The following is a 15,270-nucleotide window of genomic DNA, read 5'->3' on the forward strand; positions in this document are numbered from 1 at the left end:
AACAACTAAGCGACAGGTGTGTGTGTGCGTGCGCTTGTAGGACACTACCTGTGTGCTTGTAGGACACTACCTGTGTGCTTGTGTGTCCCAGTTTTGATCTGTTCGTAGACCTGCAGCTCCACACGTAGAGACTGGAGGAGGTGTTGACTGTCTGACAGCTGCTGTCTCTGCATCTTCACCTCACACTGCAACCTAGAGGAACACACGCTTAGGACGGGTATACAAGCAAGTTGCCCACACACGCACGCCCACACCCTGACACACAGTATAGTGAATTGGGGATACCTAGTCAGTTGTACAACTGAAATGTGTCTTCCGTATTTAACCCAACCCCTCCGAATCAGAGCTGCAGGGGGGCTGCCATAATCGACATCCACGTCTTCAACGCCTGGGGAACAATGAGTTAACTACCTTGCTCAGGGGCAGAAAGATAGATTTTTACTTTGTCAGCTCGGGATTCGATCCAGCAACGGTTCGGTTACTGGCCCAACGCTCTAACCACTAGGCTATCTGCCACCCCAGTAGCAACCCAACGAAAGAACCACATTTACCATCCCATCTACTCTGCACCAGTGACTGTAACACGTCACATCTACACTAGAGGTCGATCGATTAATCGGAATGGCCGATTAATTAGGGCCGATTTCAAGTTTTCATAAAAATCGGAAATCGGTATTTTTAGACACCGATTTGGACAATTTTTTTTTATAATTATTTATTTTTTACACCTTTATTTAACTAGGCAAGTCAGTTAAGAACATATCCTTATTTTCTATGGCCTAGGAACGGTGGGTTAACTGCCTTGTTCAGGGGCAGAACGACAGATTTTTACCTTGTCAGCTCGGGGATTCAATTTTGCAACCTTACGGTTAACTAGTCCAACGCTCTAACCACCTGCCTTACATTGCACTCCACGAGGAGCCTGCCTGTTACGCGAATGCAGTAAGAAGCCAAGGTAAGTTGCTAGCTAGCATTAAACTTATCTTATAAAAATCAATCAATCAGTCAATCATAATCACTAGTTAACTACACATGGTTGATGATATTACTAGTTTATCTGGCGTGTCCTGCGTTGCATATAATCAATGCGGTGCGCATTCGCGAAAAAGGACTGTCGTTGCTCCAACGTGGACCGAACCATAAACATCAATGCCTTTCTTAAAATCAATACACAAGTATATATTTTTAAACCTGCATATTTAGTTAATATTGCCTGCTAACATGAATTTCTTTTAACTAGGAAAATGATGTCACTTCTCTTGCAACAGAGTAAGGGTATATGCAGCAGTTTGGGCCGCCTGGCTCGTTGCATGAAGACCATTTCTTTCTAACAAAGACAGCCAAACGGGGGATGATTTAACAAAAGCGCATTTGCGAAAAAAGTACAATCGTTGCACGACTGTACCTAACCATAAACATCAATGCCTTTCTTAAAATCAATACACAGAAGTATATATTTTTAAACATGCATATTTAGCTAAAAGAAATCCAGGTTAGCAGGCAATATTAACCAGGTGAAATTGTGTCACTTTTCTTGCGTTCATTGCACGCAGAGTCAGAGTATATGCAACAGTTTGGGCCGCCTGGCTCGTTGCGAACTAATTTGCCAGAATTTTAGGACATAACATTGACATAATTATGACATAACATTGATGGTTGTGCAATGTAACTGGAATATTTAGACTTATGGATGCCATCCGTTAGATAAAATACGGAATGTTTCCGCATTTCACTGAAAGAATAAACGTTTTGTTTTCGAGATGGTAGTTTCCGGATTCTACCATATTAATGACCTAAGACTCGTATTTCTGTGTGTTATTATATTATAATTAAGTCTATGATTTGATATTTGATAGAGCAGTCTGACTGAGTGATGGTAGGCACCGGCAGGCTCGTAAGCATTCATTCAAACAGCACTTTCGTGCGTTTTCCAGCAGCTCTTCACAGTGCTTCAAGCATTGCAAGCCTATCAACTCCCGAGATTAGGCTGGTGTAACCGATGTGAAATGGCTGGCTAGTTAGCGGGTGCGAGCTAATAGCATTTCAAACGTCATTCACTCTGAGACTTGGAGTAGTTGTTCCCCTTGCTCTGCATGGGTAACGCTGCTTCGAGGGTGGCTGTTGATGTGCTCCTGGTTCGAGCCCAGGTAGGAGCGAGGAGAGGGACGGAAGCTATACTGTTACACTGGCAATACTAAAGTGCCTATAAGAACATGAAATACAAATCGTATAGAGAGAAATAGTCCTATAATAACTACAACCTAAAACTTCTTACCCTGGGAATATTGAAGACTCATGTTAAAAGGAACCACCAGCTTTCATATGTTCTCATGTTCAGAGCAAGGAACTAAAACGTTAGCTTTCTTACCTGGCACATATTGCCCTTTACTTTCAACACTTTGTTTTTGCATTATTTTAATCAAATTGAACATGTTTCATTATTTATTTGAGGCTAAATTGATTTTATTGATGTATTATATTAAGTTAAAATAAGTGTTCATTCAGTATTGTTGTAATTGTCATTATTACAAAAACAAACAAAAAAAATCGTCAGATTAATCGGTATTGGCTTTTTTGGTCCTCCAATAAATCGGTATCGGCGTTGAAAAATCATAATCGGTCGACCTCTAATCTACACTGCATTAGCGGACACAGAGACCAGTCACAGTATACACTGACAAAATCAGCACTTCAATCTTGCCATGCAACTCGAAAGTACACAAATTAACCAATGTCATGACATTGTATGTTCATCATTACCATAACCAACACATTACACATCATCATTACTGACAACACCATTATACCTTGCAACCTGAGAACACAAACACACTAATGTGGAATCCCTTACATCTGTGGCTCCCAAACTTTTTATTGTCCCGTACCCCTTCAAACATTTAACCTCCAGCTACGTACCCCCTCTAGATAATTATAAATAATGCACCAGGGTCAGCACACTCAAATATTGTTTTGCCATCATTGTAAACCTGCCACACGCACACTGTACAATACATTTATTAAACATAAGAATGAGTTTGTTACCAACCGGCTCGTGGGAAGTGACAAAGAGCTCTTATAGGACCAGGGCACAAATAATAATCAATAATCTTGCTCTTTATTTAGCCATCTTACATTTAAAACCTTATTTGTTCATCAATAATTGTGCTTGAAAGGATGCACATAACTCTGCAATGTTGGGTTGTATTGGAGTCGCAATCAAATCATTTTCCACACAGTCGGTGCCTGTATTTAGTGTTTATGCTAGTGAGGGCCGAGAATCCACTCTGACATAGGTACGTGGTTGCAAAGGGCATCAGTGTCTTAACAGTGTGATTTGCCAAGGCAAGAAACTATGAGCGCAGCCCTATCCAGAAACCTGGCAGTGGCTTTGATTAAATACAATTTTTACGATGAGGCTCTCTTGTTCAGATATCGGTAAGTGGACTGGAGGCAGGGCATGAAAGGGATAACGAATCCAGTTGTTTGTTTCGGAAATGACCTGAGTAATTGCGCACCCAGCTCACTCAGGTGCTTTGCTATATCACAAGGTTGAGTTAATTTGTACACAAACAATCATACAATGATGGAAAGACCTGTGTGTTGTCCTTGTTAATGCAGACAGAAAAAAGCTCCAACTTCTTTAATCATAGCCTCAATTTTGTCCTGCACATTGAATATAGTTGGAGAGTCCCTGTAATCCTAGATTCAGATCATTCAGGCAAGAAAATAGGCCAGTCGTGTGAGAAACCCGTAATCATGCAAGTGGTCAGACAAGTGAAAATTATGGTCAGTAAAGAAAACTTTAAGCTCGTCTCTCAATAAAAAAAAAAAATTGTCAATAATTTTCCCCTTGACAACCAGCGCACTTCTGCATGTTGTAAAAGCGTTACATGGTCGCTGCCCATATCATTGCATAATGCAGAATTTACACGAGTTCAGAGGCCTTGCTTTAAAAAAGTTAACCATTTTCATTGTAGTGTCCAAAATGTTTTTCAAGCTGTCAGGCATTCCCTTGGCAGCAAGAGCCTCTCGGTGGATGCTGCAGTTTACCCAAGTGGCGTCGGGAGCAACTGCTTGCACGCACGTTACCACTCCACGATGTCTCCCTGTAATGGCTTTTGCGCCATCAGTACCGACACCAACACATCTTGACCACCAAAGTCCATTTGATGTCACAAAGCTGTCCAGTGCTTTAAAAAAGATCCCCCCATGTTGTCCTGGTTTCCAGAAGAGGATGTCTTCCTTAATTGACCCTCCATAACTATAACAGACATATACCAGCTGTGCCAGGCCCGCCACGTCTGTTGACTCGTCCAGCTGTAACGCATATAATTCACTGGCTTGTATGCGAAGCAGTAAGTGTTTCAAAACATCTCCTTATATGTCATATGAAAGTGTTTGATGAAGACATTGTCTGTATAGTTTTTTTGGGCCTTTTCCCCCAGCATTGTCCCAGCCATATCCGCGGCAGCAGGAAGAATTAGGTCCTCCACAATAGTATGGGGCATGCCTGTCCTAGCCACTCGGTATCTCACCATAAGACGCTTCTAGCCCTTCTTATTAATGGTATCTGTTGCTTTTATACATGTCTTACTACTCGAAAGTCATCTTTATTCTCGCTCAAAAAACTTCCGTGGCTTAATTTTTTTCAAATGGTCATGTTTAGTTTCTAAATGTCTGCGCAAGATCTAAAGTTTCCCGCGAGAGAGTAACAGTTAATGTGATTGGATGTTAATTATTTGACTAGGATACCTGTATTTGACATTCTTTTTGTTATTTAGCTGAAATGTAGATGGTTAAAAAATAAAAAATAATTGGCAGTGAAACGAGGGTACACAGGCAAAGAAAAACAAACTCACCCAAATGTATAGCCCTGTTGGAAAATATAAATGTACTGTTTGAAAAATGTGAAGAAAAAATGCATACCCCAGTTTGGGAATACCTGGCTTACATGACCTTGGTCTCCCAGTGACACAGTTGAGTGAGGATGACACCCAATACCAATAGTCTACATCTCCACAGCAGTATCACCTCTCCGCTCCCTCTCCACCTGGGGTTTGTGTGTGTGTGTGTGTACCCTGTGTGAGTGTGTGTTTATGCATCCTGTGTGTATGTATTTAGGAGTTTGTATTTGTATTTATTATGGATACCCATTAGCTGCTGCCGAAGCAGCAGCTACTCTTCCTGGGGTCCAGGAGCTCATACAATTTTAAAAACATTACAATACATTCACAGATTTCACAACATACTGTGTGCCCTCAGGCCCTACTCCACCACTACAGTACTAAATCCATGTGTATGTGTGTATATAGTGCGTATGTTATCGTGTGTGTGTGTATGCATGCGTCTGTGCTGCTTCACAGTCCCCGCTGTTCCATCAGGTGTTTTTTTAAATATTTTTATTTCAAAAAAAAAATTAAAATCAAATGTTACTACTTGCGTCAGTTACTTGATGTAGTACTGTGTGCCTCCCATAGTCTGTTCTGGACTTTGGGACTGTGAAGAGACCTCAATGCATGTCTTCTGGGGTATGCATGGGTGTCCGAGCTGTGTGCCAGTAGTTTAGACAGACAGCTCGATGCATTCAACATGCAATACCTCTCAGAAATACAAGTAGTGATGAAGTCACTCTCCTCCACTTTCAGCCAAGAGAGATTGACATGCATATCATTAATATTAGCTCTCTGTGTATATCTAATTGCAATTTTCTTAAGGTCTTTTTTGTTTAAGTTTGCTTATCTTGCCAATGAAAAAAATCATTAAAGTAGTTGGTAATATCAGTGGGCTTTGATGAATGAGCTGATTCAATGAACGATGGAGCAGAGTTGGATTTTCCCCCCAAGATTTCATTTAAGGTGCCCGTAGCTTTTTACTATCATTCTTTATATAATTGATCTTTGTTTCATAGTATAGTTTATATTTATTTCGTTTAGTCACGCTATTTCTTAATTTGCAGTGTTTTCCAATCAGTTGGGCTGCCAGACTTATTTGCCATACCTTTTACCTCATCCCTTACAATTTTAAAATTCCTCATCAATCCAATGAGATTTAACAGTCATGTTCTTAATGGGTGTTTGCTTATTAGTAACAGAAATAAACAATTTCATAAATGTTGTGTTGCTACAAAGTTGTTGTTATGTTGCTACCATGCTGTGTTGTCATGTGCTGCTGCCTTGCTATGTTGTTGTCTTTAGGTCTCTCTTTATGTAGTGTTGTGTGTTTTGTCCTACATTTATATTGCATGTATTTATTTATTTTAATCCCAGGCCCCGTCCCTGCAGAAAGCTTTTTGGTAGGCCGTCATTGTAATTAATCATTTGTTCTTAACTGACTTGCCTGGTTAAATTAAGGTTAAATAAAATCACACACCACAGACCAGGAAACATTCTTTACATCATCAACATATGAATCACTACAAACGTGCGTGTCCTGTGTGTGTGTTTCTGTATATTACCTGTGGATCTCCTGGCGGCTGTAGTGCAGTGTGTCCTGGAGGTGTGTGTGTTCCAGGATGCTCCTGTCCAGGCGGTCCTGAAGACGTGTGTGTTCCTGTCTCAGGACCTCACACTCCTTCCTGCTCTGCTCCAGCTTGGCCGTCCGTCTGGCCAGCGCCTCACGCAGCTTCTCGTTCTCCTTCTGCTTGTCTGGAGAGATCATAATAATATTTAAATAAAATATTAATAGGATAGACAACAAAATGGGCTATTATTCTCCTTCTGCTATATTGGGGACATTTTGTGGCTCAGTTGGTAAGAGCATGAGGCTAGCAATGCCCAGGTTGTGGGATCAATCAATTCAGGAATCACAAACACTAGTATGTGGGGAAAGCGGCTACTCATTTTTTTTTATTTTTACCTCTGGAGCCCAGGTTGAGCTGCTCTTTAAGGGCCTGGTTCTGTCCCCAGAGGAACCGCAGCTCACTGGTCAGCTGGCCCTGCTCCTCCGTACCGTGGATGAAGATGTTGGTGGCTGCAAAGTTCATTATTGAGGAGGAAGTCAAACACAATATACTCTGTGTGTATCCATTGTATATCCATCTCAGCCAGTCAGTGTGACTCTATGCAAATATGAACATAGAGAGAGCGAGGTAGAGGTGTGTGTACCTGGGTCTCTCTCCACCTCACCCAGTCTTCTCTCCAGCTGTTCTCTGAGCCGGTCATTGTTGTAGATGGTCTCCTCCAGACGCTGTCTCAGGGCTCTGATCTCCAACAGGTGTTCTGCTAACAGGTCTGACAACAATGTCAGTCAAAATACACACACAGTTTTCTAACCTTGTGAGGACAAGATCCAATGAGCATACCATTAGAAACAACTACAGGCCTATAATCCCCATTCAGACGTGACGATCACCACCCACTCCCGGCTCTGTACCTGGGTTCATGCTGCATAGCTGGGCAGTGTCCTGCTGTGAAGCTGGGTGTCCCTCTCCCCTCTGGTCCTCCCTCTTCTGTGGTGACCCCCCAGCCTGTCCCTGGCTCTGCCCCAGCCCCTCTCCCTGGGTGTGTAGTGGGGTGGAGATCCCCTGGACCAGGATAGAGCGGTGGAGGTCCAGCTCGCAGCGCAGCGTGGCGTTAAGCTCCTCGCTGCTCCTCAGCTGCTCCACCAGGCGCCCATTCTCCCTCTGCAGGCCCTGGAGCTGCCTGGCTCTCCATTTATGTCCAGAAACTATCCCAGGGCCAGACACACCCCCATCCTTAGCCACGCCCCCATCCTGCTGGGCTGCCGACGTTGAGCTCCCGTTGGACTCTTTCATTCCTTGATGGATGAAGTATAGGATTAGAGGAAATTTGAACAAGTTGTTTACAACATTTTTCTCTGTGCGATGTAGCCTAAACATTTCTCAAACAAAATCCTAGAGAGAAAAAGTATAAAGTCAGTCCACACAATATCCCTATGTACCCATGCATTCATCTTTGGTAGCATCAAGTGCCTTTTTCCACCGTCCTCGAATTATGTCATTTGGTTCCACTTTCTCCTCCTTTACATCCATGGTATCAGAGTTGGCCTTGCTACCTACACTGACTGGCTAAATGACAGCTCTGATGGTTAGCCTTGCTACCTACACTGACTGGCTAAATGACAGCTCTGATGGTTAGCCTTGCTACCTACACTGACTGGCTAAATGACAGCTCTGATGGTTATCCTAGCCTCTTCAAACTAATACTATAGAATGCTCCCCGTTAGCTTAGTTTCCATGCACAGCAAACTCGTCACCAAATGAGCCTCCGCTAAGTTAGCCTAGCCTATGAACACTTCGCCCAACACTCAGGAGCCCTATGAGTAAAAAACTGCAACACGCTAGCATCTGCAGTGCCGCAGGACTAAGCTAAAAGAGAGTTCTTCTTCAGTAGCACTCCTCTCCTCCCACAACCCATCATCTATCTTTGTAATATCCCTCGTTGTCCACACTCAAAGCGAAACACAATTTGAAGATTAAACCAGATAGGTGGTACTACTAAATAATGCAGTTTTAAGTGGAGAGAGGGGAGGGGATGGAGGTGGGAGAAACAGTAATGGGTGTAACCAGACACCCGTACTGCCCTTGGCTGGCCCTCTTTGTCCTTTCGAAATCCCTGACTGGTCCACAATGGGCCTGAGTGGAAAATAAGTACCATTAGACTGACTGGGATTCAAAGGCAATCTCAACGCCACGGACCCGGCTGGGCCGCCAGAGGGGAACAATATCCATATTTAATGCAGAGCTAAAAGTTAATCCGGCACCAGCCCAGAATAGCTTAACACTGTACTACTCACATACCACACCTGGTTCGTATTCATTAGGCACCGAATGGAAGAAAACCATCTGAAACTGGAGGGACTAGTAATGCTCATTTTCATTTTCCATTGCAACAAAGTTTTTAAATGTTTTCCATTGTGTACTGAATGAGACCCTGGCAAAAAACTTAGAAGAAGAAGGAGAGACTCGGGGACAGTGACCGGACCTGGGTGACATTCAAAGAGTGGCTTCTCTTTAGCATGGACTTTTCTCTGCTTCCCTGCACCCGATAGCAAGTCTCTGAACAACTGACAACTCTTGAAATTGTCAATTTCATACAACCTTGATGACAAACTGAAAACTGTCTGGGTTTTCAGCTACACGTGGCATAATACAACAGCATTAAGTTATTTTGTCTGTTCAGCATGTCATAACTAGTAGCTTGATGATCTCTTACCATGATAGGCCTGGTTTCCATGGAGTTTGCTACAGGCTGGCAGGGTGGGGCTGTTGTGGTAGGAGGCTGTGGCCTGGTTAGAAACCCTGTCCGACAGGTCCGAGTCTGAGCTGTGGTGGCTGCTAGGAGTTTGGCCTCGCAGCTGAATCTGTAGACTCTGGACCAGACGGGTCTTCTCCTGTAACTCTTTAGACAGCCTGACAGAGGAAATAAGAGAGAGAGCAGGCGAGAGAGAGAGAGGGAGAGTTACAGCAGGTTATAAGGCCACGGGGGGAGGCCGCTTCCACAGTCTGAAACAAAGTCCAAAATAGTGAAAACAACACTTAAAAATCAGTCGGAAAGAGGGGGGTGAATGCCGCAGAGAAAAGTGTTTCTTTCACATGACTGTAGATGTCTGTCGAGAGAACAACTACAAGAACAGCAAACTCAGAAAAACACACACAGAGGACCCAAAACACAACATACCAAGAGCAAAACGCCTACCATCTAGAAAGGGTCTATTTTGACAGGTTTCGAAACATTCCAAAAGAAATTACCAGCTGAAGGAAGACATTTCGAAAGAGTCATAAGTCAAGAAGAGTTCACAGCAAACTCATGCTTCCAACCTCGCAGAATCCCTCTAGCTGCAGCCGCAAGTAGTCTATCCCCTGCTGCAGCAGCTCCCTCTCGCCCTCTTGCTGCAGCCGCAAGTAGTCTATCCCCTGCTGCAGCATCTCCCTCTCGCCCTCTAGCAGCAGCCGCAAGTAGTCTATCCCCTGCTGCAGCAGCTCCCTCTCGCCCTCTAGCTGCAGCCGCAAGTAGTCTATCCCCTGCTGCAGCAGCTCCCTCCCGCCCTCTAGCTGCAGCCGCAAGTAGTCTATCCCCTGCTGCAGCAGCTCCCTCTCGCCCTCTAGCTGCAGCCGCAAGTAGTCTATCCCCTGCTGCAGCAGCTCCCTCTCGCCCTCTAGCTGCAGCCGCAAGTAGTCTATCCCCTGCTGCAGCAGCTCCCTCTCGCCCTCTAGCTGCAGCCGCAAGTAGTCTATCCCCTGCTGCAGCATCTCCCTCTCGCCCTCTAGCTGCAGCCGCAAGTAGTCTATCCCCTGCTGCAGCAGCTCCCTCTCGCCCTCTAGCAGCAGCCGCAAGTAGTCTATCCCCTGCTGCAGCAGCTCCCTCTCGCCCTCTAGCTGCAGCCGCAAGTAGTCTATCCCCTGCTGCAGCATCTCCCTCTCGCCCTCTAGCAGCAGCCGCAAGTAGTCTATCCCCTGCTGCAGCAGCTCCCTCTCGCCCTCTAGCTGCAGCCGCAAGTAGTCTATCCCCTGCTGCAGCAGCTCCCTCCCGCCCTCTAGCTGCAGCCGCAAGTAGTCTATCCCCTGCTGCAGCCTGGTAGCGGCCGGGCGGTCTGGCTGCTGTAGCTCCCCGTCACTTTCGCCCTGGGTGCGCAGGTACTGCAACTCCTGATTGAGCACGGTGTGGCTGTCCAGTAATAATGTTAAGAGACAATATTCCTCTAAATGTTGACACAACCACACAGTGTTGAGTAAGACAGCTGTAAGCCTATGGGTGTCCGTGAAATGTGAGTGTTTTAAGCAGCTGAGGTAGAAGAAACGTTGGACTCTCTTGGGGAGGCAGGTAGCCTAGTGGTTAGAGCGTTGGACTAGTAACTGAAAGGTTGCAAGATCTAATCCCCGAGCCGAAGGTAAAAATCTGTCGTTCTGCCCCTGTACAACCCACTGTTCCTAGGCCGTTGTTGAAAATAAGAATTTGTTCTTAACTGACTTGCCTAGTTAAATAAAGGTCAAATAAAAAAACAGTCAGGGCTGTCTAAGAAGGTCAATAGCACTTGGTTGGCTGGAAAACATACATCTCACATAAAAAGGCTCCATTAGTGATGGAGGGTGTTTGTGTGGTACAGGAGGAAGGGAGACACACACACACACACACACACCTTTGCGCCAGCTCCAGTGCTGCCCCGTCCTCGTTATCCAGTTGAGCGTCTCCTAGAGACAGGGAGAGGGATGGTGAAAGGCTTGTCTCTTTCAGTCTATCACACCTCACTCGCTTCTATTTCAATCCCCTCTTTTCCCTCCTAACCTCTTCAGGTAGACTATGTGCTGTGTCCTTATGGTGATTACACCCCCCCATGATATCTAAATGATAGTTTTAGCTAAATAGTGTTCATTTACAAACAATGGGAGTAAAACAAGCTCATATTTTTGGTTCTGATGGGGTACGACAGTTAAACTAAGCTCATGAGCCAGTTCTAAGTTATATTCTTCAACAATCAATGTGTACATATAATTACAATTTAAAAAAATGTATGTAGCACTAGCAATTGCAGATTGCTTCTTTAAAATAGCTTTGTTTATTTAACTAACACAGCTGCTATTCAGAAGCCACCTTACACTTGACAACATTTTGGACCGTCCGTTAGGGCTGGGCGGTTTGGGTTTATACCGGTATTTGAATGTTTGGTTTGTTAAACGTGATATGCCAAGTGTAATGTCCATTTTTATAGTTTACTTGGCTACTGGAGTCATCTTGCGCCGCTCCTTCTCTCCGTGCCACTTTCCACACAGACCTAGCCATGCCCCCTTTCACACTTGCGTTCAGTCTGCATGGTCAATGCAGCACATGCAACAATGCTGTTTTCATTTCGCTTCTTAATATAAATCCACTAGCGTTCTATAATGACACTATCAGTTTATTTCTTACATCAGCAAACAGCTAGTTTGTCTTTTCTTAACAAGTTGCCCTAAATCTTGTTAGCCTCTAATCCTAACAGCTAGCTAATAAATGTACTGAGTAAGAGCAAACGTAGCTAGCTAATACAGCCTGATAATACTAGTGATGGTGTAGACCATATAAGGAATTTGAAATTATTTATACTTTTACTTTTAATACTTAAGCATATTTAAAACCAAATACTTTGTATTTTACTGGGTGACTTTCACTTTTACTTGAGTAATTTTCTATTAACATATCTTAACTTTTACTCAAGTACCGTAAAATATCAGCATAACGTTCTTTTGTTGTTGTTTTGTTTTTAAATACTGTGATATAATATTTTGCCCATATCGCCCAGCCCTAACCTGTGTTCTCGTGCTTGCCAAGTGGTGAGACCTGTGTTCTCATGCTTGCCAAGTGGTGAGACCTGTGTTCTCGTGCTTGCCAAGTGGTGAGACCTGTGTTCTCGTGCTTGCCAAGTGGTGAGACCTGTGTTCTCATGCTTGCCAAGTGGTGAGACCTGTGTTCTCGTGCTTGCCAAGTGGTGAGACCTGTGTTCTCGTGCTTGCCAAGTGGTCAGAGGCCTGTGTTCTCGTGCTTGCCAAGTGGTCAGAGTCCTGTGTTCTCGTGCTTGCCAAGTGGTCAGAGTCCTGTGTTCTCGTGCTTGCCAAGTGGTGAGACCTGTGTTCTCGTGCTTGCCAAGTGGTGAGACCTGTGTTCTCGTGCTTGCCAAGTGGTGAGACCTGTGTTCTCGTGCTTGCCAAGTGGTGAGACCTGTGTTCTCGTGCTTGCCAAGTGGTCAGAGGCCTGTATTCTCGTGCTTGCCAAGTGGTCAGAGGCCTGTATTCTCGTGCTTGCCAAGTGGTGACACCTGTGTTCTCGTGCTTGCCAAGTGGTGAGATGCCTGTATTCTCATGCTTGCCAAGTGGTGAGACCTGTGTTCTCATGCTTGCCAAGTGGTGAGAGGCCTGTATTCTCATGCTTGCCAAGTGGTGAGAGGCCTGTATTCTCATGCTTGCCAAGTGGTGAGACCTGTGTTCTCGTGCTTGCCAAGTGGTCAGAGGCCTGTATTCTCGCGCTTGCCAAGTGGTCAGAGGCCTGTATTCTCGTGCTTGCCAAGTGGTGAGAGGCCTGTGTTCTCGTGCTTGCCAAGTGGTCAGAGACCTGTATTCTCGTGCTTGCCAAGTGGTGAGACCTGTATTCTCGTGCTTGCCAAGTGGTGAGACCTGTGTTCTCATGCTTGCCAAGTGGTGAGAGGCCTGTATTCTCGTGCTTGCCAAGTGGTGAGACCTGTGTTCTCATGCTTGCCAAGTGGTGAGAGGCCTGTGTTCTCGTGCTTGCCAAGTGGTGAGAGACCTGTATTCTCGTGCTTGCCAAGTGGTGAGACCTGTGTTCTCATGCTTGCCAAGTGGTGAGAGGCCTGTATTCTCGCGCTTGCCAAGTGGTGAGAGGCCTGTATTCTCGCGCTTGCCAAGTGGTGAGAGGCCTGTATTCTCGCGCTTGCCAAGTGGTGAGAGGCCTGTATTCTCGCGCTTGCCAAGTGGTGAGAGGCCTGTGTTCTCGCGCTTGCCAAGTGGTGAGAGGCCTGTGTTCTCGTGCTTGCCAAGTGGTGAGAGGCCTGTGTTCTCGTGCTTGCCAAGTGGTGAGAGGCCTGTATTCTCGTGCTTGCCAAGTGGTGAGAGGCCTGTATTCTCGTGCTTGCCAAGTATTGAGAGGCCTGTATTCTCGTGCTTGCCAAGTATTGAGAGGCCTGTATTCTCATGCTTGCCAAGTGGTGAGAGGCCTGTATTCTCGTGCTTGCCAAGTGGTGAGAGGCCTGTGTTCTCGTGCTTGCCAAGTGGTGAGAGGCCTGTGTTCTCGTGCTTGCCAAGTGGTGAGAGGCCTGTGTTCTCGTGCTTGCCAAGTGGTGAGAGGCCTGTATTCTCGTGCTTGCCAAGTGGTGAGAGGCCTGTGTTCTCGTGCTTGCCAAGTGGTGAGAGGCCTGTATTCTCGTGCTTGCCAAGTGGTGAGAGGCCTGTGTGTGGGGTTTCTGGTATTGGATGATGTGTGGTTTGGCTAGAACATTTATTACACTACAAAAGTAGTGCAACTTTGATCTTTCATTTTAGGAAAATGAGACCCTCACAGATGTTCGCAAACCCAACATCGCATCTCTGCATTGGTGAGTAAGTTATGAAAGTATATACAATTTCAGAATGGGTAGGTGGAGCATCTCAGAACAGTCTCAATAGACTCCATTCTGTAGAGGCCATATGCTCTTTAAGAGTCCTTAGTACATGTTTGTATAGCTGCTTTTAAAATCCTATTACTATCATCAATGTCTACAATGTTTGTTGTGTACCTTTCTCCAGCCGGCCCTCTAGCCTCTCCAGGACGCCCAGGCTCTTGTCCAGCTGCTCTCGGAACACCTCTCCCACGTAGTAGTCCACGTCGCTGGCCTGTAGCAGCTCCTCGAAGGCCTGCGACAGCTCCTCCAGCTGCATCCGATGCAGTGCCCCCAGGCCCCGGCTCTCCTGGATCTGACGACGCAGCTGGGACAGTTCCCTCGCCTGCGACTGCACCAGGGAGTCGATCCTATAGGGAACAGATGAGATTATTAAAAATACTTTTTAACCAAACAGAGAGGTTTAGTGGTGATGACAATAGCTAGATTACTAGACAGATTTATCGGAAATTTCTAAACAAATACACTGCAGAGCTGACCCCACAAATTAGACCCCAGGGCTCTCTAGTTAAATGAAGGTGAAAAAATAAAATAAACAAACATTAATTTGGGTCCATAATAATACAATGAAATAGAAACTGAAGAGTCATTCAGAGTTCAACTTTTTACCCTGTAAAAAAACATCCGTAGTACTTTATAATGAAGAAAGTTAAGAAACAACTACTTAGCAACCTGGCAGGTGAGGCTGATCGACTCCGCTGCTGGGCCTGCAACAGCTGCTCGCTCATACTCCTGTTCACGCTCCTCTCCCTCTCCAGCTCCATGCTCATACTCTTCATCTTCTCCTTCGTCACCTCCCCCTCTCCCTCCAGGCTCCTCTCCTCCTTCCCACCCTCCTCCCCCCTCTCGGAGCCCGTGTGACCTCCCGTGGCAGTGTGGGAGTCAGATGTGGCGGTCAACAGTTCGCTGGACAGGGAGGCGCGGCGGCGTAGCATGGTCTGCAGGTGGAGGATGACCTGGTGTTGGCTCTCTAGCTGGGTCTTCAGCTCCCTCACCTGGGCCTGGAGCTGGGCTGGGTCTTCACACAGACCGTAGGAGTCAAACGTCTGGAGGCTCTTCAGACTCACCTAGTGAGAGATGAGGGATGGGGAGGAGAAAGAGAACAAGAAAGCACAAAAGTGAGGGAGGATAAAGAGAATGAAAGAGAAAGCACATAAAGGTGAGGGATTA

At 45.5% G+C, this 15,270-nt stretch overlaps 1 protein-coding gene across 6 annotated transcripts in view; it reads right to left on the minus strand.

Moving 5' to 3' along the window:
- cdk5rap2 (CDK5 regulatory subunit associated protein 2) overlaps positions 1-15,270 on the minus strand; it is a 68,286-nt gene that overhangs the window by 8,046 nt on the left and 44,970 nt on the right. For all 6 annotated transcript variants that reach the window (XM_031802840.1, XM_020457583.2, XM_020457584.2 and 3 more), the window contains 9 exons: positions 14,773-15,167; positions 14,218-14,450; positions 11,098-11,149; positions 9,174-9,370; positions 7,372-7,755; positions 7,104-7,229; positions 6,856-6,969; positions 6,455-6,644; positions 71-192 (listed from right to left, as the gene is read on the minus strand). In XM_031802840.1, coding sequence (XP_031658700.1) covers positions 71-192; positions 6,455-6,644; positions 6,856-6,969; positions 7,104-7,229; positions 7,372-7,755; positions 9,174-9,370; positions 11,098-11,149; positions 14,218-14,450; positions 14,773-15,167 — 1,813 coding nt within the window. The remainder of the gene's footprint in view (positions 1-70; positions 193-6,454; positions 6,645-6,855; positions 6,970-7,103; positions 7,230-7,371; positions 7,756-9,173; positions 9,371-11,097; positions 11,150-14,217; positions 14,451-14,772; positions 15,168-15,270) is intronic.

This window comes from Oncorhynchus kisutch, linkage group LG23, assembly GCF_002021735.2.
Source record: "Oncorhynchus kisutch isolate 150728-3 linkage group LG23, Okis_V2, whole genome shotgun sequence".
Classification (NCBI taxonomy): Eukaryota; Metazoa; Chordata; class Actinopteri; order Salmoniformes; family Salmonidae; genus Oncorhynchus; species Oncorhynchus kisutch.